The 23,946-nt window shown below is 46.2% G+C and overlaps 3 protein-coding genes across 3 annotated transcripts in view; all 3 read right to left on the bottom strand.

Annotated features, from left to right (window-relative positions):
• The window catches only part of ABL1 (ABL proto-oncogene 1, non-receptor tyrosine kinase), a 77,731-nt gene extending 64,015 nt beyond the window's left edge, over positions 1-13,716 (bottom strand). The window contains exon 1 of the mRNA XM_030961205.1: positions 12,829-13,716. Coding sequence (XP_030817065.1) covers positions 12,829-12,964 — 136 coding nt within the window. The 5' untranslated portion in view covers positions 12,965-13,716. The remainder of the gene's footprint in view (positions 1-12,828) is intronic.
• On the bottom strand, positions 13,595-18,744 carry LOC115911060 (basic proline-rich protein-like). The gene is made up of 2 exons (XM_030961746.1): positions 18,722-18,744; positions 13,595-14,207 (listed from the first exon to the last, which is right to left on the bottom strand). The coding sequence occupies exons 1-2, from the start codon at positions 18,742-18,744 to the stop codon at positions 13,595-13,597; spliced, it is 636 nt and encodes a 211-aa protein (XP_030817606.1).
• Positions 18,745-19,036: 292 nt separating this feature from the next.
• On the bottom strand, positions 19,037-23,053 carry EXOSC2 (exosome component 2). The gene is made up of 9 exons (XM_030961344.1): positions 22,914-23,053; positions 22,723-22,824; positions 22,591-22,636; positions 22,249-22,338; positions 22,072-22,137; positions 21,857-21,925; positions 20,824-21,000; positions 20,522-20,650; positions 19,037-19,827 (listed from the first exon to the last, which is right to left on the bottom strand). The coding sequence occupies exons 1-9, from the start codon at positions 23,036-23,038 to the stop codon at positions 19,747-19,749; spliced, it is 885 nt and encodes a 294-aa protein (XP_030817204.1). The 5' UTR covers positions 23,039-23,053; the 3' UTR covers positions 19,037-19,746.
• Between the last annotated feature and the right edge of the window lie 893 nt (positions 23,054-23,946).

The following is a 23,946-nucleotide window of genomic DNA, read 5'->3' on the forward strand; positions in this document are numbered from 1 at the left end:
CAAAATAATCAAAACAAATAAAAATAAACAGCTTTAACACACTGAAAGACAACAGGTGAGCAGTTAAGTGCGAAATATCAGGGATATACAACACAGATTTTTCAAAGGACCAAATTTGGGTGCCAACAGGATAGGCATCTACTAGAGGTGTTATCCAGGAAGAGTTTAATCTTCACCCACTCCAATGAATAAATCAAAGCCAATTAAACATGCACAGCATTCCATGTTGGCATCAATACCTGCACAAAAGGCAGAGCTCCCAATTTAAACCAGCAAACACAAATTATTCCATTTCTGTGGACCTTCAAGCACTGCCACACTTTCAACCCTCTTTCCCTCCTATGAAGAAATCTTACTAACCATTTATATGGGTTATAGAGCAAGAAGTTGCAGCCTTATGATGACAAAGAACATAAAGGATCTGGTTTTGACTTAGGAACAATCCAAGCAGGCACTTGTTAACTATCTGTGATGTTGTTCCCTGGTACAAGAAATAACACAGGACTTCATCTGCCTCAGCACCAGTGCATCCTGGAATCACTGCCTACACAAACCTCAATTATCCAGCCTAAAAATATGCATTTTACTTATCCAAGGACAAGCCCAGCACAGAGGAGAAATTATTGAAAAAAAATCTCAGTCATTCTTTGGAATGTAACACTGATGTCAGATGCAAAGAAAAAGCTGGTTTTTTTCCTGTATTATTTGGTCTGCTTTTGGTAGCACATTGCTAATGTGTGCAGGGGCCAGGTGTGGGAGGAAGAGAGGAGGTGGCACAAGGAAAAGCAGGATCCAAAGTCCCTGTTGTGGTTTATCTGCGGTGTCACAGTAACAGCAGCTCTGTCACCCAGTCTGGCTCATAGAAGAGCCCTGGAGAAGCTGGAAAAGAACACGGAGAGAACATTTCCATGGCTCTCCTCCCCCATCCCTGCTATCTGCTTTTACTTGTGCATCTCATAAAACACCCCCAGGCCAACCCCTGGCAAGGCCAGCTCCTCAAGCTTCATAAAACGTCCCAGGTATGATCCCAGGCTAAAAGCAAATCCCTCCCCACAGCCACAAACCTTGGATGCTCAGACTGAGATGTCAGTCCCTGAAATCAGGAGTCAGGGAGGGTGATTTGTACTCCAGAGGAGTCAGCAGTGCTGCATGGCACAAGGAGGTGAATTCCAACATCCCTGGCTCCTGTGGGGCTTTGTTTGGGCAGGAGCTGCATTCACACAGCTCGGCCCCACCACAACATGGAGTCAGGGTGGAGGTGCACTAACAGAACTCTGCAAAAGCTCTCTCACACACATCATCCTCCATCCCTTTTTTGTCTAGAGCATTGCACTCAGATTGGTTTTTTTAAATACCTTTTTTGATGAGGAGAGAGGCACAAGGGGAAGCATCCAACATACTCTAATCCTATTTGTTGTAGTCTAAAAGAAATCCATTTGTTCAGCTTTGCATTCGGCATCCTTGTGATAATAATTTTTAATAGCACTGCTTATTTGGATCCATTTTAAATAAATCAGAAGTGGATTATAAGTCAGGAATGCACCCTGCAATTACCTTTTGAGTGTGAGCCCTCTCAGGTAAGACCTTACTCTGCAGAGCTCCCCTGGACTCATCCCTTATGGACACCTCCACATGGCTGACCATGGATACAAACAGAACACACTGCAGCAAGACAAAGAGAACTCAAATCCAAGTGTGATTGTGCAAGACTGTAGTAAAGAGGTCTTGGAGTAGAAGACAGCACCTTTACTTGCACAGGCTTAGTTTTACTCCTAAAAATTTTAGAAGTTACTACATTTTTAAAATTCAGCTTCTAGCAATTCCAATTTGAGAATCATAAAAAGTGCTGTATTAATAATTGAGATGTAAAATGCCTGTTTGAGTCACTCCAGCCCTCAGTCCCCCTCCCCAAAGGGCTTGTTTGCCTTAGGGGAGCATTTCACAAGCAGCACACCAACTTTCTAAAATACAACTTCAGCAGATGAAAGCCTCATAACCAGAGAAGAGCCACCTTCCTCCTAAATCTGGAATTTTAAAAACTGTGACACCCATGGAGCAATTTAAAGGTAGAATGGGCAGGATATTTCAGCCCAGCCAAGCACTTTGGCTACCACATGGTGTAGTTATTTCAGAAGTGGCTGAGTGGTGATCTCCCCATTTCAGCCACAACATCCACCCTTTATCTGCGGGCAGACACAGCTCTGCCCCGGCTGTGACTCAGGGCTCTGGGGTGACGAGGCACCCCCAGCACTGGGTGATTCAGGCCTGTCCATGGCCATGAAATGTGTCTCATTCCAGGGGCTCCACATCATCCTGCTCCCTGGCTGCTGAAGCCCACCACTTCCTAATTTGGGAACGCTGCAGATGACAGAGATGTCTGAGCCGCGCAGCCACGGCTCTGTTGGTGTCTGTGACTTTCACCTCCATGTTTTTAATGCCTCTCTAGTTAGGCATGACTAAATGATGTGGACATGGCAAACACAATGCAATATTCACTTTTTTGGGGAAAAGCAGCCCAAGTTAACAAATCAGAGCAAAAACACCTCACTGGATTTGTGCTACTTATTGCTATGAGGGGAATGCAAATCTTTCAAGTTAACATTTCACGGTTCTTTGAATCCTTACCTGATAATGAATGCAGCACTGATCTATTTTCATTTAATGTTTTTCAAATCCTGTGTTTTTAACCACGATTACAAAACCATGCTGCTGCTCACTGAAGTTCACAATTCCTCTCAGGAGGGGTCGGCTTATCAACATTGCAGCAGGTCTTCAATGAAATGTCATGCACTGCCTTTGCTTTGCAGAGGCAAAACTGCAGTCACCAAGATGATTATATTAGCATTTCAAGCTAGCATTTGCCTCCAAAAATCCAACCTTTATCATTCTAATTCCTGCTTTTGCTTGGCTCAAAATATCACCTGCTTAAGAGGTAGCTCAGTACGTGCTGCTAACCAGCCACAGCCTTCAGGATTTGACCCTCTCCAGAATAACTGCTGCAGCAAATCCAGAATTAACTCCCAGATTATGTCTCCAAATTGTATTTCACAAGCACAACAACCCACATCACATCTGGTGGTGTACCTGTGGTCAGAAAAGCCTTTTTTATCCCACTTTTCAGCAAGAGCAAGGTAAAAACCACCAGCAGTTCTCACAGTGAGGTCTAAATTAGACTGAAGTTTCCCCAACAGGTTTTTTTCCCCAATGACATGGAATTTGAAAGGTTGAGCAACACTTACACTGTCTTATGTGATCACCTCATAACAATAATTACTACTTAAAACCTGAAACATGATAGCACCTTGACATCCACCCTCAGCGTGGGAGGCACTATTTAGACATAACAGACAATCTGCAGAGCCCAGGGAAATTACAGCTTCTATATGAACATCAACAGTATCAAATGATGGGAAGAGCTTTGTCTTCCCTCCAGTTCATTTCCTGTAAAGGACATCTATTTTCTATTAAATAGCTGCACGTTGAGAAAAAAAAAAAAAAGAATGTATATAGCAAACACATTTAGTGCAATCCATCAATAAGTCTTGTAAGAAGTAATGGTTTAATTGCAGAGACTTTTAAATGCAGCTTCTTCTCCATCCAGCTAAATATATTAAAGAAAAAATAACAGCTTGGCATTTATTCAAAACTTTTCATTTGAGCTTTCCTAAGTTATTTGCAAACATGAGGTGTAGCCAGACAACAATAGCTCTAATAGCTGTTCCAGTTATTCAGGCTAAAATGGGATGTAGTTTTTAAATTAACATTATGTGTTCTCAGACTTATATCAGGAATGAAAAGAACTTAGAGCCAATAAAAATAATAAAAAGAAAACCCCATTCACACATACATATTTATAGCTTAAACTATTTTGCTAGATGCACTAAATCTTCATTATTATAAAAGTCTCCCACCCAAAAGAGATTTGAGTAAAATAGAGTATTACTAGATTACAGCTTTGCTTTTGTGAGCATTGTTATGACTTCATAACAATTTAACTCCACCATTAGCTCTGTGAGAGCAATTCTGACATTCAGACAACACCAACTGTGTAAATAAGTGTCACAGGCTGAATTTGTTTCCAGATATTCCCTGAGCATCCTTGCCATAAAAAGCTCATGTTCACAAATGTTGAACTCAATGCTACAAGAGGATTTACCAAATCAATTTCTATACTGAGAGGGATCTAATATTTAATATTAATATTAGGAAAGTATTTATATCTTTTAAAAGTCAGTGCAGCATGACAAAAGAAGTAGGGGAATTAGACCAATTGCAGAAGACATCAATAAGTGAAAAGGAATGCAGAACTGAAAACCATTTCTTTTATTTTTTTAAACAAAGAATGGGCTGAAATGGAGCTTGAGGAGATGAGGGAGCAAGATTTTCCCATTAACAGTGAAAGCAAACATCACCTACCAAGCTTTTTTTTCATCAGCAAGCAAGCACACAGAGATTACAGGTTCTAGTAGTGTCTAAAAAGACCTGACAGCCAATATTTCTGAAATTCACAGTTGTCACTTCTGACCCTGGTTCTCACCATTAAACTTTTGCTCATTTCCAAGACGATCTCACTGCAGGGATTGTTTTAATCAGAGCAAGTTAGTGAAGAGTCACAGAAGACATCTGGTGGCCAGTGCCCCAAATGACAATTTCACTTGCTTTACACCTTTGCAATAAAGCTTAAATTTTATTAAGTAAATAATTTTAAACACTTCAAATTAATTCAATCATTTCATTCACAAAAACCCAAGTGAAAACAGTTGTGTTTGCTGCATAACAGCCCTGTGATAACCCTCTGTGGTCAGGCCAGGAGCTGAGAACTTGGGAACAGGTATGTTACATGAGGCTGAACGTAACAAGCAGCCTTTGAATTTGGGCAACTTGAACACGAATGACAGAGCAAACATTTCCTGAAAGCCCAAGGAATTTCCTATTTAAAGTTTCCATGGCCTTATCCCACTACCATTCACACATTCAGCCTCTGGAAAAACAACCTTGTTTATTCTGGGAACACACAGGCACAAAAAAAGGCCATGAATTAGCCATCAGTTCCCCCAGGTGTGGAGTGGCAGGAGATCAGCTCACTGGGGTCACTACCAAACCTGACAGAGCCCATGTGGGTGTGTTTTGGATTCTGGATGTGCAGAGCAAGTGAAATTTCCTCCTCTGCAGCTCAGAGTGACAGGAAGCACAGGGAACATGCCCAGGTCACTCTGTACTTCCAGCAGAGATGGACATTGGACAGGGAACAAACAGCAGGTCAGACAACAGGGGAGTCCTGTCCTCCAGCAAGCCTTGCCATCCAAACCCAGCATTTAACAGGCAGCAGAGTATGTAATTCAATATATTCTTCATCACACATTATTCCCAGTTTCTGAGGCCATCACTCCCTCTTTGATGCAAATGTGGAGCGCAAACCACAGCAGAGGAAGGTCCAGCCTTTTACTATTTCATGAGCTCTAAGGAGACACTGGAGCAAATAACATTTGCTACTGCTCAGACAGCACTTCAAAGGAGGAATCTGCAGAGAGGCAGACTGGACACAGCTCAGGCCCTGGAAGACGTGGCAGGAATAAGGTAGGAACTGAAGTCAGCCAAAATGATAAATGCACCAGAATGCCTTAGAAAAGCAGCACTAATGGATAAGCAGCTTCTCAAGGCAGGCAACATGTAGCAATATTGATTCTTTAATACACACAATGAAACCAAAGTCTTAATGATTAATAATCTGTTGTGAAAGTCTATTCATTAGGTAAAAACAGTGCTCAGAAATGACACAACATAAATCAGGCAGTCTCCTCACTCATGAAAGAATGATGAGCTTGCTCGCATCCATGTAAATTAGCAGCAATCACTCTGCATAAAAGCAAGCTCCTGCTTTTCACAACCCAGCTGGTAACAGCCAGGAAAAAATGTTGGAAAAAAAAGAAAATATACATAAAAAACCCCCTAAATCTAATTTCAACACTAATTTCAAAAAATACTTAAGCAAAAACTAAAGCAAGCTGGTACTCAGGACACACAAGGAAATGTGTAGAAAGGGACTCCTCCCAGAGCACAACACACCATTTTAGCAGAATTATATAAAATTTTGCCACAAGCATGATGAAACTTCCAGCCATGTCACAAAAATTAAAGCTTAATATCTAAGTGCAACACTGGCATTAAACACAGAAGTTTAAAAATCAGATTTAAGAACTAACTAAGAAGTAATTTAGTTAAGAACCAAGGAAAGACACTGCCTTAGGCAGCTTTACTCACTAAAATTGAATGCTCATTACCTTTTTGCCCAAGAATCCTCCTTAAACCAATTAAGTGGACACTCTGGCAAGCAGATTAATAACCTCTACAGATTGTTTAGATTGATCTTCAATCAACATAGAGCAGAGTAAGAGCTGAGTGATAAGAGAGTCACAGAAGCAAAGAAGCAAGAGTCCCTGTCTCTGCTGGAACTGCTCTGGATGCTCCTACAGCAAAGGACTTCACAACAGACCTTTTATAAGGAGACTAACTCCTCACAAGAATGGCTGAAGTGACAGAACACTGCTGGGTGCAGACACTGCTCCTCACAGACACTGCAGAGGGAAGGCAGCCCCTTCCCCCTGCCAAAGAATAAGGAAAGCAAAATCTGTATTTTTCCATCTGCAAAAATACTCCAGAAGGTCAGTAGTGTTTCAAACACTTCCTTCAGTCTTTGTAAATGCAAATCAGAGTGTTTTATACAGCTGAAAGAGATGGTACCTGCAACACACCCAGTGTCCACCCACACAGTACCACAGCCATGCAGGTTTTAAACTTTACAGGGTGGCTCAAGTACACTGAGGGAGCTGCAGGAATGTCCTGGTGATGCTGAAATACTTCAAACAGCCCAAAACCCACGGCAGGTGCTCTGAACTTTTACTGAACACAACACTGGTGTCAGCTGGGTGTGAAGAGCTGGACAAACTCCTGCAGCTCTGTATCCCCACTGCCTGGTGCCAGCTGAGAGCATTCCTCACTGGCACCTGCCAAGGCTCTGCTTACAGTCCCATCCACACCAGGGCTATCAAAACACTCTCCCGATTATTTCTTGTCTGCTTTGTCACAGTTCCTACAGGCACAGCTGGAAACACATCCCTGTTGTTCCAAGGCACAACCCAACAGCATCACCACCCTAAAGTGACAGTCAACAGGACAAGACTTTCCAAGGCCATTTCCACCTTTCTGCACCCTCATGATTTGCCACAGAGCCTGACACTGAGAGCACCAGGGATGAAACTCAGGACTCTCAACTCTCAGCAACAGGATTGTGTCAACTCCTCACTTTCAAGCTTCAGATTTAAACTTTCCAATGTAAAATACTGCGAGTTTGATGGTAAATGTTGAAGTGTGCTGAAAGAGATGACTGCCTGCAAGGGAAGATTTCTATGCTAATACCCTGTAGCCTTCTCTTGCCTCCCTGTCCTGATTTCCTACCACAGCCTCCCTATTAAAATTTGTAAATAAAAATGCAGAACTAGCATAATCTGTTAATGAAAGTCTGGCATATGAGCAAGCACTACCTATTTGTCATGAAGGAGATCAACTGCTTAAATATGGCAAGTTATCAAAGATTAGCCAGTGCACAGAACAGAACTGCTTTTGCCCAGGAAAGGGATTAGCCTTTCCCCATCATCACCATCATCATCCACCTCAGCCTGTGGAAAAGCAGTTTAGAAAGTCTTAGGTCTCTCTCCATACATATTCCAACCATAGATCAAGTTTAGTGGAAGAGCTTCTTAGCAAAACCTAGTAGTGTTTGATAATTGAAGCAAGAAAAAAATACAGCAAGTGATTTTTATGATGAAAAGAGATACAGTCAGAGGCAGTAAACAAATCTGCATTCAGCATGCAGCAGATGTCAGCATTAACCAGGCTAATACTGAGGCACAGTGAAGTTGGATTCATACGCAATGATCCCAAAAGCTGGAGATAAGTCTCTCCTAATAGAGATGGAAATTGAAATTTGGGAGCTGCCAAATCTCCAGCCTGACAACAAAGAAAGTTTTGTCAGCTCAGAATGAAAACCTGAAATACTGAAGGCAGACTAAAAAATGGCTTCCAATTAGGCCAGTGCTAATGATCCAATTTCAGGTGAATGGTCTAAAGTGGAGTCAGGAGTAGTAAAGCAGTTTCTTTGAAGTCTCAGGTTTTGCAGTTGGTGAAGCAGAGACAAAGTATAGAAATTCCCTGAGGTACAATGGAAAGAGATAAATGCAGGGGTTTTAAGTACATGGGTTTGAAGAAACAGTTCTAGTATGGAAGGAGTCTCATTTAAATCATTTCCATTATGGGCAATTGACTATCTAATAAATGTATATTGCATATAAGGAAGACATATTGAGCTCCCCTGTAGGATAAAGGATAATGAGTACAAAAATCAGACCTTGAAGATAATCTTGTTCCAAAACCCTGCCATGGGCAGGGACACCTTCCACTACCCCAAGCTGCTCCAAGCCCTGTCCAACCTGGCCCTGAACACTCCCAGGGATCCAGGGGCAGCCACAGCTTCTCTGGGAACCTGTGCCTCCCTCACAGGGAGGGATTTATTCTGTGTATCTCATCTACCCTCAGTCTGCAGCCATTCCCTGTGTCCTGTCCCTCCAGACCCTTATCCAAAGTCCCTGTCCAGCTCTCCTGGAGCCCCTTTAGGCACTGGAAGGAGCTCTGAGCTCTCCCTGGAGCCTCCTCTGAGCTGAACATCCCCAGCTGCCTCCAGAGCACAGGGACTCCAGTCCTTGGAGCTCCCCATGGCCTTGTCTGGACTCTTTCCAACAGCTCCATGTCCTTCCCATGCTGGAGACAGCACTGCAGGTGGGGTCTCAGCACAGTGGAGTACAGGGGGAGAATTCCCCCCCTGCCCTTCATCCCACACTGTGGGATGAGCCCAGGATATGCTTAGAAGTGATTAGAATGTAATTTATTCATTTTCACAACTGAAGTACTTGAAACATGAAACTTAACAGCATAAAACAAGATAGATTATTAAACATAGAGACCCTTAAAATTTATTTTTAATCGATAACGTAGGAAATGGTACTTTTAATTGTTGGGGTTTTTCCTCACAGTGAACTGTACAGGGCACATCTCCAACTGGCAGCTGTGGCAAGCTGGTGCTATAGATCCATTTTCCACAATTGCTTCCTAATTAAAGCAGTAAAATCTTTCAGCACCCTTGTAAGAAAAAGAATTCAGATCTAATATGACAGAGACTGTAGTTGGCTGACTTCAGCTATATTCAGCACTAAATGTTTAAGAAAAATGGACCCAGTTCTGCAGTTTATCTCTCTTTACAGTGAGGTAAACAGCTCATTTAAGCTTCCCTATCACTCACCTGCTGGAAGAGAAACTCTAAGACCACATTTGATCACTATGAAAGACTATGAAAAGGCCATTTTTGTTCGAGTGCTTTATCAATCTCTCCCTCATCTCAGCATCACGTATGTAATAATTAGAGTTCATTTTTTAAGCCTTCAAGTGCTGCTTTTGCTTGGAGATACTGTTCTACCAACATGCTTCAGGGGATCTGCTCATCATTCAGCACAGCAACACCTCCATGAGACAGTCAGAGGAGGTGTGGTGTTTGCCAGTCCCTCCAGTCAGCTCCTGCCAACTCTGCGATCACAGATGAGCCCTCTGAGCACGCACCTTCCTTTGCAGAAAGTTTGAGTTTTGCTGAAATTAACATTCTGGAAAGGCACAAGATACGCTAGTGTGCAAATTTCAAAGGTGCACTGACAGAGTCTTTCCCCTTAACTGTCTACTGGCCACACTTTTTTCTCAGCTGGATGTCCCCAAAAAGCAGTGATTATAGACTCAACTGTCACCAAGGAAAGCAGAGAGAAAGAAGCAAACTTTGCCTTTATAATTCCTCTCAAGTTCAAGCTTGCAAGCAAACTGTGAGCTGGAGTAATCTGCAGCAGGGTGAAATTTGTGAAATCCCAGCAAGGGCTACTCTGCTGCCCTGGGTAACGACACGAGCATGAACTCCAGCTTGTAAAACACCCTCCGTGGGGAAAGCAACAGCACAAAGAGACAAGCCCAAAACTTGCCCATAGATTACTTTTTTCCCCTTAAGGCACTCCTCAATTGTCAACTCAGGACAAAATTTAGAGCCTTTTTGCATTATTCTCACAGAACATTTGAGCACCAGCAGAGCTGATTTCTGGCCAGTTGCCTCCTTGGCTTTTCAGAAGCCTCTCCATGTGTCGCTTTGGGTGCTACGGAGAGTGCGACGACCGAAAAACAGAATTACTTTGCTGGAAGTTATTTTGCCTTACACTGTTAGAATTTGACAATATTCACCAACCCTTTCAGCCAAAATCTGGTACTACTGAAGCAATCCAGATCTTTCACTAAGCGCCTGCTGGATGAGCTCAGTAAAACTTTGCAGGTAATGGTCCCACCAAAAGAAGATCACAAATACCTTTATAAAAACAACTCTAAAAGGAGAGGCCTACTACCAAAAGTTCCACTTCTTGTATTTGTTTTATCATGGGCTTTAATATACAAGAACTTCAGACAAGTACATTTAAGAATTCACCTGTCTCTAGGGGGTTAAGTGCCCCACCATGGAATTTCTCCTTAAGCATTTCTTAGTTATGAAAAGCCAGAAACACAATTTTCCTGGGACAAACCAGTTCCCACAGTGCAACAGAGAAACCAGATACAGTGTTTGGTATTTAGAAGAAACTGTAATAACATACTGAAAGGGAAACATGCAAATATTTAAGCCCTGGAAAAACACCAATCTTATTTTTATGGACTACAGCCCATGGCACAGTAGCTGAATAGGACTGAAGGCATTAAATACTGATCTGTTCATTAATTATAAATTATGTCAGTCTATTTCAAAGGCAAGTTACTGAAAGGAAAAGGAAAAACTTTCTAAAACAAACTTTGTTCCCTCTTAATTTGTCCAGATTTTTAATATGCCATTTTTCAGGACAGGAGCAGCCCAAACTCAGAAGAGAGCTGAATAAACAGTGGTACTGCCTTCTACTGCCAGGACCTGGGAGAACCTTTTCATCCACTCAAAAGAAGAAACATTTCCTCATGTGTATAAGCGAGGCTGATCTTTTGCAGTTCTTTTAACAGATGTCCTAGCCCTGATGTCCCCTTTCAAGTTTATTCTCTTCTAAATCAAGACACCAAGGTCTCTTGTGGACATATGGCACATGGACATTAGAGATGCCATTTTTCCTCGTGAATGTGCTGGGATCTGCTGACCTCAGGTCACACTGGCAAGAAGTTACCATCTGCCTATTGCTGTTAGATGATCAAAAAAGAACGTTTCTGGCTTTTCTGCCACAGCAAAACACCAGAGGGACTAAGAACACTGTATTGCTTGCAGCAAGTGCTCTGGCTGTATCTCACCTGACCTTGAAACTCTGTCCAAAGTAGTAAAAGCAGGAACCAAACTGGGGGTGGAGGAGTGGGTATATCACAGCACTGAAAGCAAGGAAAAATCCAGCAGCAGGTTTAACATCAGAGGGCCAAGTTAGCCCTGATATTCTCTAACCCTCCCTTAATTACCTCAAGTTTCTTCAGTGCACAAACATTGTATGGAAAAATAAAACACTGAAGTAACTCAAAACAGTATTTCAGCAGGGCAGGGTAAACATGGGATTTCTGTGTGTTTGTTGAACACTGCAGAGAATTCCTTGGGCCCTTCTAGAAACACAGAATGAGAAAAAGCTAGAAAGCAAAGCCCTTTAAAAGTAAGAACAAATCAAAACTTTTCCTCTAATGAGATTGTGTTCTTAGACAGCAAATATTTCAATTTTTAGTTCTATACAGATTACAGATGCAGTTTTGTTTTGTTCACAGATAAACTTCCTCTACAGGACAAAACTGTTGCAGAAGCTTTGTTAAAGTCACATTCTCCAGCCAAAGACAGCAGCCAGCAGCACATAATTTCAAAGAAATCTCTTAAAATTCTAATATTGTATTAGAATTTTAAAAGTGTTGTTCAAAAGCAAGGATTACTCCAAATTTTAAGCAAAACCAATGCATTTCTGCACCTCACTTCTGTAGAGATGCCTTCAGTATACAGTTTCTTTGGTTGTGGGAGTGGAGGGGGTTGTTTGGTTGGTTTTTGTTGTTTAAGGAAGAATTTGATGCAGCCACCAAATCCACCTCTGAGTCCCACGGAGTTTTTCATTTGGCTTCTTTCCTGAGATTCTGAACTTCCCCATACTTTGCAGAAGGCCAGCAAGTGACAGGGTCGCTCTACCCCAAACTTCTGGCCTCTAGGACTTCAATCCATCACAGCACAGGATGGAGGTTTAACCAGCTATGAGAAACCACTGAGCAAAGCTGCTCCAAATGCACCAAGAAACTCTTTTCACAACAGCATTAAGTTCACAAACTTTCCAAAATAAAGGTTTTTTTCCAGTTCCAAGTAGCAAAGTCCCTTTGGTAAAGATAATTAAAGAACACCTGTGACTGACCACAGCATCACCACTGGCTGAGTGGTGACACAGACAACTCAAAAAGAATCAAACACTTCCCCAGATTGCAAACCAGAACATAACCAAGGCAGAAATGAGAAACTTGTACAATGTTAAAAAGTTACTCCCTTGCATTTCACCTTTAGCTGTACAATAACCTCTCCCCGGGTTTCAAGCAATCTAACCCAAGTATTTTCTTAAAAAACAAATCAAGATGATTTGCATTAAGCAGCAAGAAAAAGAAAACAAGACTTCCATAAAGTACATGTCTGTATCTGCTCCATGGTCTTGAATAAATCCATATTATACCTAGCTCAGCAAACCAAAATTAAACCAAATACCAATAGAAACTTCTCACCATGTTCCACGAAGACGTTGCAGTGTGGGCCCGCATGCCTCGATGACTCCTTCTTCCCTGCTCCTTTGATGAAGTGCAGGGCAGGCAGACTTGGCCTCCTTTGGTCCCCAAGAACTTTTCCAGGCTGCTGCCCCATAAAGTAACTATGGGCAGCCTTTCCCAGGACGAGAAGTTTTTGTAGCAGTCTGTGATCCCTGATCTTGCAGGCTGGGAAGGAGTTTTGCAGGAGAAGGTATTTAGGTGGGTGCACTGGCTGCACTCACAGTGGGATAAAGTCACTTGAGGTGAAGAATTAAGACAAATTCCTCCAATGCTCCTGAAGACAGCAACAAGGCCCCTTAGGTGATTTTATGCACAAAAAAAAGAAAAAAAACCAAACAAAACAAACAAGTTCAAACCGCTCAGCAATGACCAAGCAGTACCAAAGTTTCAGGTTGCCATATGTAGTGTGTCTTCCACCAGCTAAAGGAGAATCAGTTCATCTCACAAGCAAGAAACCACACATGGGCTCACCCAGGGCAGGAAACAGCCATTCCCACCACAGCTAGTGTCAAGGTTTCTTTTTTTTTCCTCCTTTTCTTTTGCATAGCATTGAGTTAGCAAAGGCCAAAGAGCCACGGGGATTTGGCTTCAAGTATCGCCGAAGTCCAGCAGGGTCAGGTGCGCTGGAACCACGGCAGCTCTCCGGGCGAAGCAGCAGCAGCAGCAGCTCCTGGTGGGCTCCGCACGCTCCCGGGGCTGCAGCGATGGGACCGGGGCTCCTCGGTCACCGGGCTTCGGCTCCTTCCAGCGCCGCTACCTCGGGGCCGGGGGGCGCGGCGGGGCCATGGCGGCGTCGGAGCAGCGCTGGGGCGGCCGGGCCGGCGCCCCGTGCCCGCTGCCTCAGGCGGAGCCGGGCGCGGGGCTGCGAGGCCGTGGAGCTCCGGGAGGCCGGTTCCTGCCCAGCAGCCGGGCCGGGGCAGCCGGGGGGCACCGCGCCGGCCGCATCCCCGGGCGGCGGCGGCAGCGGGGCCGGGCGGGCGGAGCGGGGCGAGGGGCCGCGGGTAGCCCGGGGCTGCGGGACTGGCGGGGGGCGGCGGAGGCGGCGAGGGAGATCCCGGAACCCCCGGGCCGGCGGGCGGGCGGTCACATCCCCTTCCGGCCCCTCCTCCTCCGCCGCCCCCGCCTCCCGCCCGATCCCGGCCCCGCTCCCGGCTCCGGGGACCGGCCGGGCGGGGAAGGGCAGCGGAGGCTCCCGGGAGAAGCCTCTGAGCAGCGTGGCCGGCAGGGCGAGGGAGGGGATCCTCCCTTCAGGCGGCCTTGGGGAGGCACATCTGGAGTGCTGTGCCCAGTGCTGGGCACCTCGGGGCGAGATGGGCGAGGAGCGGCTGGAGGGGGTTCTGGGGGGCACCCAGAGGATTTGGGGCTGGAGCAGCTCTCTGATGAGGAGACACTGCGGAGCTGGGCCGGGTCAGTCTGGAGAAGGGAAGGATGAGAGGGGATCTCAGCAATCCATGTCCGTATCTCCCCGGCGTGTCTGAGGATGGTGCCAAACTCTCTTTCTTCAGTGGTGACTGGGTGAGAAGCAATGGCCATAAAGTAAAACATAAAAAGTTTCCTCTCAACAGGAGGAATAACTTCTTTATGTTGAGGGTGGCGGAGCTCTGGAACAGGTGCCCAGGGAGGGCATGGAGTTTCCCTCTCTGGAAACATTCCAAACCCACCTGGGCACCTTCCTGTGTCACCTGCTCCAGGTGACCCTGCCCTGGCAGGAGGGTTGGACAGGATGAGCTCCAGAGATCCCCTCCCACCCTAACTAATCTATGATTCTGTGAAAAAACCCCTGTGAACAGGCCCCAAAAAGCTCGTGTGAAATCCTTTACTTCTTTAGAAGGGCCACCCAAGTTGTTTTCCCACAGATCTGACTCTGCAGGGGTCTCAGAGCCTCTGGCCAGCTCCGGACCCTGGATGCTTGCAGAGATGGACAGGGAAGAAGAGATCCTTGTGGGATCAGCTGTGTGCACAGCCAGGAATCTGTCACCCTGCTTGCACAAAGGACTTCCCTTCCTTATAAATGCTCTCAGCATACACGGAACTCGATACCAAAACCAGCCATAGAGTCCAGTGACAATTGAAAAAAATATTTTATTGACCTATTTTTGTGCACCATTTGGTACAAAGATGGAGTTAAACCGCCAAATTCTTCAGCAGGCACTGAGAGTTCCCTGAGCTAAAGAGCAGACCGTGGTGCTGAAGATATTTAGTTTTTCATACATTCTCCAGTACACCTTGGGGATAAAGAAGGTCAAGGCAGCAGCTTGAGGTCAGGGTGTTTTGGTCAAAGGTCTGTGGTTGCTCCCACTTGACAACAGGAGAACACACAATTGCAATTCTGTGCTGTAGCCTCCTGCTCAGGGCAACCATCTGGACACAGAGCAGCTTGTTTATACTGACTCCTCCCTTGTGACAAATCCAAACACACTCCATGTCTCCTATGCCATATTCAAGGTCTCTGGCAGACCTGTATTTTTCATCTTCTAACAATTGCATCCAAAATGTAGCACTTCATACAGCCCTGCGGGATCCACCATCTCTGCTGTGCCAGGCTGCTCCTACATCACTAATTCTTAGTCAGGAGACTGAGCTCAAACCATTGCTATTGGATTTCTCCATCAATCACTCAGTTTGCAGGTACTGAGACTGGTTGTGCTGCACACGCACCCATACAGGAGAGAGAAATTCTCGTGCTGAGACAAATCCAGGGTCACATCTGTTGAACTCTGCGGAATTTCTCCAGGTTTATCTCAGTAAAGGAGATCAGCTTCTCACCGAGGTGATATAACCCCCTCTGGGCTCCCACAGAATGGAGGAAAGGGAGGAAATGAAGCTGTCAGCACAGGCCAAGCAGCCCAAGAGAAATTTCTTACAAAACCCAATACCAACCATTCTTCACTGTAAAAGTTACTCTCTTCTGGGTCTGACTGGAGCATCCTGGATAATCTCTCCTACCGTGGCAGGGCTGAAGCAGAGTAAACTCCAGAAGACAACCATGGGTCCACAATAGTCAGAAAAACCTTCACCAAATTAAGCAAAAGTCATTCCAAACATGCAATAGAATCACAGAACTGTTTGGGTTGGAAGGGACCCTAAAGACCATCATGTTCCACCCCTGTCGCACAGGCAGGGACATCTTCCAGGTTGCTCCAAGCCCTATCTAACCTGTCCTTGAACACTTCTAGGGCTGTGCTGTGGACAGTAAAGGCTGTAAATGTGCTCTTCCCGGCTTGCCTGAGATCTGTGCAGAGGAATGCACTTACTTTTTATTTAATAGACCAGGTGAGTCTATCATTCAGGCTGACAGGCAGTTATTCCTTCTGATGCTGTGCAATCACAAGCAGCAAAGTGGGGCAGGTCCTTTGCCAGCAGTTGCCAGCCTCTTTCCACTCAGCAGTTTCTCCAAAAGCATTTCCTGTTTCCCAGAGCACTACTGTAGTTAATCTGGGACAATACAGAGGCAGATGAGTCAGCTGGTCACTCCCAAATGTCCTGGTGAGATACCTGCCTTCCCCTTCCTGAAGGGTACTACATGTTCTGCCCCCAGCCCTGCTGCCAGTTTTTGTGAACATGACTCTCATGTTAAACTTGAAAGCTGCCCAGAAGATTCAGAAATTGTTAGAGAGACAGAAAAGTTGTGTGAATACAGAATAAGTTAAAAAAAAGACTTCAGAGTGTTTTTTTCAATCAAGTCCATGTACATACCACCATTTATTTTTTTTCCTAAGAGATATTTCAGCACTTTTTCTGTTTACCTCCCATTAAGTGTGGGTTCTCACCCAACAGCTGCAGTGACATTTTCTCCATAACAATATTTTTAAAACTCAGCCTCTTCACCAAATAATAAAACTTGGCATGCTAATTAACAGTCCTCAGGAACCTGAGAGAACCATTTCAAGATGTCTCAAATCTCAGTGGGATTTCAGTCTCTTCTCAGGTCTGTGCAAAGCTTTTTATTTGTACCACTCTCAGCTGAACAGCAAAACTGCACGGATGGTACAGAAGTAATGCAATAAGCAGCAGTAATTGGATTAATAACCCATTAGCACAAATTTAAAATCTCAGTGGTTATTCCTAGGAGTAAAGGAATTCTTGCTATTAGTACAAGAACACTGGCACCAAGAAACGAGAAAATTCTTTTTGCAGATGAATGATGTTGTGTTCTTATTCCTACAGACAACACTCACCAGGAAGGGAACCAGCTACCAACCCCACTTCTGAGCACAGCTGCACCATGTGTTAACCCTGGAGGAGGCAGCACAGGAGGTGCTACAGATGCTTTACAGTGTCAGACACTGGTGAACAAAGAAATCAGATTGGTCTGAGCTGTTTTAATGCCTGCCTGGGCCTTTTAGTTCCCCATAGAAAAATGAACACTTACTAGGTTATTCTGACCCTCCTTTCAACTACTTTTTTTTTTTTTTGTTCTTAAACCAGAGAAGCCATAGTTTCTTCCCTTCCACCCTTCTAGCTTAGAAGTTGCCCAGCACAATCCCACAGACTATTTCAAGAATTTAAGGGGCCACTGCTGTTGCTGGCTTGTTGTTTTGTTGCTGCTGGTTTGCAGAGCTGTACTGGATGGGAACTGCCAGCAATGACCTTGCTGAAGCCTTGTTACAGAATTTAGGTCTTGGCACAGCACTGGCTGAATGTGCAAAGATCAATAATTACCCCTCATGGTCACTGGGGAAAATACTGACACCTTTGGTTCCCTCCCATCAGGAAAGATCCACAATCAAACCTCACTAGCTGGTCCTCTTCTTGGGTTTAAAAACAAAAGTGCCAGGTAATCAGGAGTAAGGGAACTGGATGAGTCACATGCCTCCCCCATTTAACTCATTATTAATGCCAAAATATCAGGAATCCTGCAGCTAGCAGGAGGAATCAGAAAGCTCAGAGCTGAAGCAGTCCAGATCTTGAGTTGTTTTTTAGCAGAAATCTCTGAATTTCCCCCTGTGGTATTAAGATAAACAGCTGCTACATTACAGCATTGGGTAAGGGGGTGGGTGGGGGAAGTACTTTTCTAAGTGAAAAATGCAGACTGCTAAAGTTTTTTTTAGCCTTTTTGAACCGGTTTTGTCCGTGGAGGTGTGTATTATGTGGCTACCAGCAGCCTCATGGAGACCTGAAAGTGTCACCATTAAACCTTGGTTTTCAAATTTCCCCAGTCATCTTGAAGATGTGATTGTTACAACACTAACTATGAAATCCTCTTAAAACTCAAAAACAACAATTCCCAGGTCTTGTGTGGACCATTCCAGTGATACCCCCAGCAAGCTCAGTACTCTTTTTAGAGGCAGCACGGGCAGTTGTGCAGCAGCAGAACGGATTAGCCATGTCCTTGCTTGTCCTTAGCCCCATTGTGCTTTAGGATTTGGGCAGCAGCGCTGGTGGCAGCCGCCCAGGCCCTGCTGTTTGGCAGGGCAGCGAGGCGGAGCTGCTGGAGAAGGGAAGTGCCACAAACGCGATCCAAAGGTGCCATCTAGTGCCTGCTCGGGACCACAGGGAAAGCAGCCCGAGCGGCAGGGACAGCAACGAAGGAATTTCTGGTTCCCAGGAAAGCACCGAGGAAAGAATTTTCCCATGTGCCTGAGGAAGAATGCGAATTTGCAACGTGCAATTGGATTCAGGGACAATTGGGACAGATGTTTTATCATCATTTTTAAGAATTACAGTGCTGTGGTGCAAGGATATATTTGCAATACAAATAGATGGAATACATATATAATAAACTAGCTCTAATACAGCACCTGTATTAGAGCTGAGGGGATTCTCCAGGAAAAGCATCACATTCTTCACAGAGAACATGACTAACTGCCTGCCAACACTTATCTCAACGTGTCCACCTCTAACCACTGACCTGAAGGTCTTCGCCAGTGTCATAGTGGGCTCCCTGTCACCCCACAGTCACCTCTGCTTGACTCGCCTTTCCAAGGGATCCTGCAGGGAAGCAGTGCTTGGAAAACCACTGTGAACACCAGGCAGTCCTTCCAGAGGAACCCTGTAAGGGCTGAAGAGGAAGGTCAGGTCCTGCTGGAATGAAGAGCAGCAGCTGAAGCGAAGATAAGACAGTGGAACCATTCCAAGTGTCCTAGCACAAGGAAACTTGAGCCGACCACAGCTCTCAAGCTAGGCTAAAAACAAGCCAATGCACACACTGCTGAAGGACTGATTTGTTTCAAAAATTTATTGAAATGTAAAATACTTAATACAAAACCATACTGGTGACTCCTCAGAAGAGGAGCTCACCTCTCAGGCATAAAAAAAAAAAGACCAGCAGGATATACACAAACCAGGACACTGCTTGTCCAGAGCTCCTGGCTCATATGGACAGAGACAGCCACATCCCATCTCATACCCCTGAGACATTCAAGTCATGAACAGCCAGATCCAAACTGTGGTTAGCAAGGCTGTGGATATTCCTGTTCTCTAAACACATGTGCCTGGGTTGACATTCTTAAAAATGAGGGCTCTCAGTCAGGGGACAGACTGGCAGATCTGTATCACAAGTAAATTAAAATCCAAATCATCTTCTGGGGAGAGAGAAACATCACAAAACAAATCCCTTCCTCTCTGTCATTCTGCAGAAAGTTCTGGGGCACTGGACACAGCAACAGGTGCTAGCAGACAGGTCCCAGTTGCATCTGATCTTTATAAAGGTCAGATATCGATTTTTCAGGCCGTTGCACTAAAAGGCTATTGTACTTAAGTACTACTTTGTACTAAAAGGACACAGGAGATATCCTAGGAGTGAGGAATTTTGGTGGTTTCTGAAGTGTGGAAAGAATGTTGGGAACTAGAACACTGAAAAAAACCATATAATACTGAGAATCAAAGCTGCCATGCTGGGATTTCAAATGACTGCTTCTGGCCATGTGCCCTATCCTATCCCTCTGAATCCAGCAACCTCTGTCGAGCTCCCAGAACAATCTCCTCTGTCACCTCTGGTTTGAGAATGTCCTTGATCTGCAGTGGAAAGAAGAGCAATATGAGCACCAGGAATCAACAACTACTTTGCACTCTGTGGGAAGACAAAGGTCCCTGACACACGACAGCAACCAGCAAAGGAGTTTAGAGGGTTGTGGTGAAAAAAGATCTATGGCAGAGGGTCCAAGGCATAATTAACACCTCATAGGGAATGAAAGCAGAATTCAGATCTCATTTATTTATGGGAAGAGAATTGCCCGTGATAGTGCTGGCAGGAATCATAGTGAAAAGCTGTACAGCAAGAGAGCAAATGGAGGCAGTCCTCCAGCAGTGCAGGATGTGGGTACAGACATGAGCCTGCTCTCTGTACAATACATGACATTTACTTTTTCATTGCTTTATAAAATGCACTGTACCCTCATACAATGCCAAATTTAACACTGTTCTCACAGGAATTAAAGGGTCCATAATCCCAGTGAGGGATACACAACATCTCTCAAAAAGGGACTGATCCCTCCTTAGGAATAGTTAGACTTTGCCAAAGGCAGAACCTTTCAAACTGTCCCTAGAATTGTGCAAAGCAACTTATATTGTGCAGAAGAGGAGAGTTCATGCTGTCACTTACTACAGTATGCTTTGGTAAATTGAAAGGAAACTCTGACTTCAGCAGCAACTGATGCAGCCTTTCTGTTCCCTCCCCTCAGTGTGGAATAAACACCACTGGTTCCTGTACCTGATGAGGAAGGGATGCTTCATAGCAATACAAGATGCTGGTGTCAAAGAGCATTATCTTGTGAGTAACCAGAGCCATGATGCAGTTTCGGAGCCGTGAGATCACCTCCCGGTCAGACAAGGGAACTGGCTGAGGAAGGACAGAGGAAAAGGGATGAATGCACAGGGAAATAATGCAAGGAGAAAAGCCGTGCTGTGCACCTAACACAGGATCCTGAAAGTCTCAGGTTACTCAGGTGCCTGTGACTATGTCAGACTAAAAACCATCACTGGTAGAAGAGGACTCACATTCCCTGGACTCACCTCCAGGTTGGCAGTGTAGCCTCCAGCCTCGTCATCCTTCTGCTCTGGGGTTGGGTAGATCCAGATGAAGCCATTGTTGCCAAGGATCACGGAGGCACCACAGGGCAGGTCATGGAAATGAGTCTTCTGGCGTTTCACAAGGGAGGGAGAGACCTGAACCAGCACACCCTGGGCAAGCTGGAGAGCGGACCACAAACTCAGCGTGAGAGACATCGTGAGCCACCACAGATAACACCAAGCCACTGATACACACTCACTCCATTCCTGGCCTAGAACAACTCTGTTTTAACACCTTTTCCTGTGAAACAGTGAATATAAAACCTGCCTGCCTCTGGGAGCGCTGGGAGGATTAGCTAATGCCTGTGCAGCCCTTTGAAGATGAAGAATACTCTAAGTGCTTAGCACAAATGTTAATAACATCTTGATCGTAACTACACATCAACCATCCCTGCAGAAAAATGAGGAGTCAGAGGCCCAATTTAGCAGAACATTTTCCCTCATAATCCAATCACTGTCCTTCACCCTTTGTGCAATAAGCACACTTCCCTTTCATCTTTTAAGTGCTAATACCCTTGGTCTGGTAATCCCAAACTGCAGCCTACGCTCCAACGGCCCCTTGGCTTATTTCAATGCACAAAACCAGAGATAAATGCCAACTGTGTAAAGCCTAAAATAGAGCCCTGGGGAGAAGAACAAGTCACAGGGGCAACGGCCAGCAGAAGAGGAGTGAGGAGATGTCTCCACAGGATTTAATTCCCAAGTGGCTAGTGGGGCAAACAGAACTAGCAGGCTGAAACTGCAGACAGGGAAAGCAGTGGATCAAAGGGCAACTCAAGGACACTTCCTTTGCTTTGGGGAAACTCTGCTTGGTGGTCCCATGGAAGAGCTGAGGGTCTTCCTGTCCTGCAGGAATGAGTAATAACAACATCCTGCTCTACTGCATAGCTCTTTTCTTAAAAAAGCCTCCAAAAGACCTTATACAAATCGACTGGTGCAGAATGAACCCAGGATCAAGGGCTTTGGAATAACTCACCTTCCCATACTTCAGGCTCCGGGTGTGCAGCGATACAGCCCCATCAGAAAATATAGACTGGACCTCTGCCTGTTGGTGCCACTTAAGGAAAAAGGGTCCCTAAGGCTGCCCAGTGCCACCTCAGCATAGCTCTCACCCCCAGCCAGGCCAGCCAAGCTCTCACTGTTCTTCCCATGCCCTTGGCTCTTCCATCAATGGGAGCAGCAGAAGGATACACTGATGAGATCCCCTTCCTGCAGGTAGTCCCTCATTGCAAGCTCATCTTCTGCCGATTTCCTTCTCTGAAACATCACAAAAAAAGTTACATGTAGCCCAGAATGAGAAAACATCCATCAGTAGCTCTTTGTGGGCGACCTTAGGATGCCATGCAAAACACAACCAGCTACACTCACCAGCTCCCCACCAGGTAAATTTATAGACGATAGCAACAGGACTGAATCCAGCCTGGAATTTGTTTCCACTTTCCATCGCTTCTGCTGAACCTACGGGAAAAAAAAATCCACCCAAACTTATAAGTACACACTCAAAAACTGAATGGGAGCTGCAGCTCACCAAACTGCAGGAGGGGACAGCTCTGCTGGCTTCTTCCAGCCCCATCCCGGTTAAAATCCACACCAGTACCCTGCGCAGGAACACTGATGTGCGTCCGTGTTTTAGGATCCCGGGAAGCGCTTAGATGAGCCACAACCACCCTCCTCCTCCTCCTGGGCACCGCGGCAAACACGAGGTTTTACCTCCGTAATCCTGCCGACCACGATGTCGCCGATCTCGCCGTTGTACCTGGGACAGAGAGCGGCGGTCACACACCTCCCTCACCCGGCCGAGCCAGGCCCCGCCGCCGCCCGCACCGCCGCGGCCGCGCTCACCTGGCCTTCAGCGCCCTGACACACACCAGCTTGTTCACCCTCTCCACCACGCCGGCCACCGAGGCGATCAGCTTGTCGTCCTCCACATAAGTACCGTGGCCCCTGCGGAGAGACAGCGGCTACCTAAAGACAGCCCAAAGCCGCGCCGCGCCGCCCTGCCGCCGCTGCCGCCCCTCCGGCGCTGCCCGCACCTCATGTATCCCGTGTCCGTGGTGATGGTGTCCCCCGGTGCCACCAGGTGCTTCTCGCCGCCCCGGAGCGCGCTGGAATCCAGGGGCGCGCGGGCCGCCGGCAGCCTCATGGTGACCGCCGCCATCTTGGCCCCGCCGCACGCGCCTTCCGCCCGCCATGTTGGCTGCTGGCGACAGCGCGCCTGAGGGCGCGGGCGGCGCCATCTTGAGTGAGGGCGGCAGGGGCGGTGACAGGGCAGCCATGTTTGTTCATGGCAGCGGAGAGCCTCTCGGGCTTCGCTCCGATGGAGCCCAAGGGGGACCGCGGGCATCTTTAGTGCGGGCAGCGCCCGGCCGTGACCCGCTCCCTCAGAACCTGCCCAGTAAACCGGGGGGAAGCCCGGGAACCCTCCCCCGGGGCTCACCGGGCCCCACAGCCCGGGCCGAGGCGGCGAGCAGCGCCCCCCGTTCGGGTGCCCCTCACACACGGTGTTCCCCTGAGGGCAGTCCTCTGACGCCCTCCCCAGCTGGCTGCTGCTCACGCTGGGCTCAGACATCCCCACGGGGATCGGCACTGAGCCCTTCCCCTCGGCCGAGCTGTGCCAGCACGAACTGATATGTCCGTGGAAAAGTTTTTTTCCATGCAAGCACTGGTTAGGGTCTCAGGGCTGCGGAGGAAATGCCAAAATCAGCCCTCCATGAGATGACCGTCAGCAAATATGTCGCTTCCTTCCAGCAGGGCTTGCACCTGTGTCCCATCACAGCCAAAATATGGGCACTAATTCATGGAATGTATCAAAGGATGGCAGCAGCTGTGGCTTTATAAGGGACTGTACAAATTCACAAGAATAGGGACTGGCAGGGTGGAATCAGTAGATAGCACCCACTGCAGAGTGAGCCAGCCCTTACCCTGGCTTCCAAACTGAAAAATGGCTTCTTTAGCCAAAACCTGGAGTTTTTTCCCCTCCCAGATGCACTTCTTGGTCCAACAGATGACGCCACATCTCACTCCCAGGTTGTTGTGGTAGTTAAGACCTTCACTCATCCCAATACC

The sequence above is a fragment of the Camarhynchus parvulus genome, chromosome 17 (assembly GCF_901933205.1).
Source record: "Camarhynchus parvulus chromosome 17, STF_HiC, whole genome shotgun sequence".
NCBI lineage: Eukaryota > Metazoa > Chordata > Aves > Passeriformes > Thraupidae > Camarhynchus > Camarhynchus parvulus.

Excerpts from the sequence above, each read along its gene's own strand:
- LOC115911060 (XM_030961746.1), bottom strand. The coding sequence starts at position 18,744 with ATGACACTGGCGAAGACCTTCAG. Across the intron at positions 14,208-18,721 it reads ACACTGGCGAAGACCTTCAG|AACCCCCTCCAGCCGCTCCT; the intron begins GTCAGTGGTTAG and ends GGTGCCCCCCAG.
- EXOSC2 (XM_030961344.1), bottom strand. The coding sequence starts at position 23,038 with ATGGCGGCGGTCACCATGAGGCTGCCGGCGGCCCGCGCGCCCCTGGAT. Across the intron at positions 21,926-22,071 it reads AGGAAGGGGATCTCATCAGT|GCAGAGGTCCAGTCTATATT; the intron begins GTATCCTTCTGC and ends TGGCACCAACAG. Across the intron at positions 20,651-20,823 it reads GCTACACTGCCAACCTGGAG|CCAGTTCCCTTGTCTGACCG; the intron begins GTGAGTCCAGGG and ends GTCCTTCCTCAG.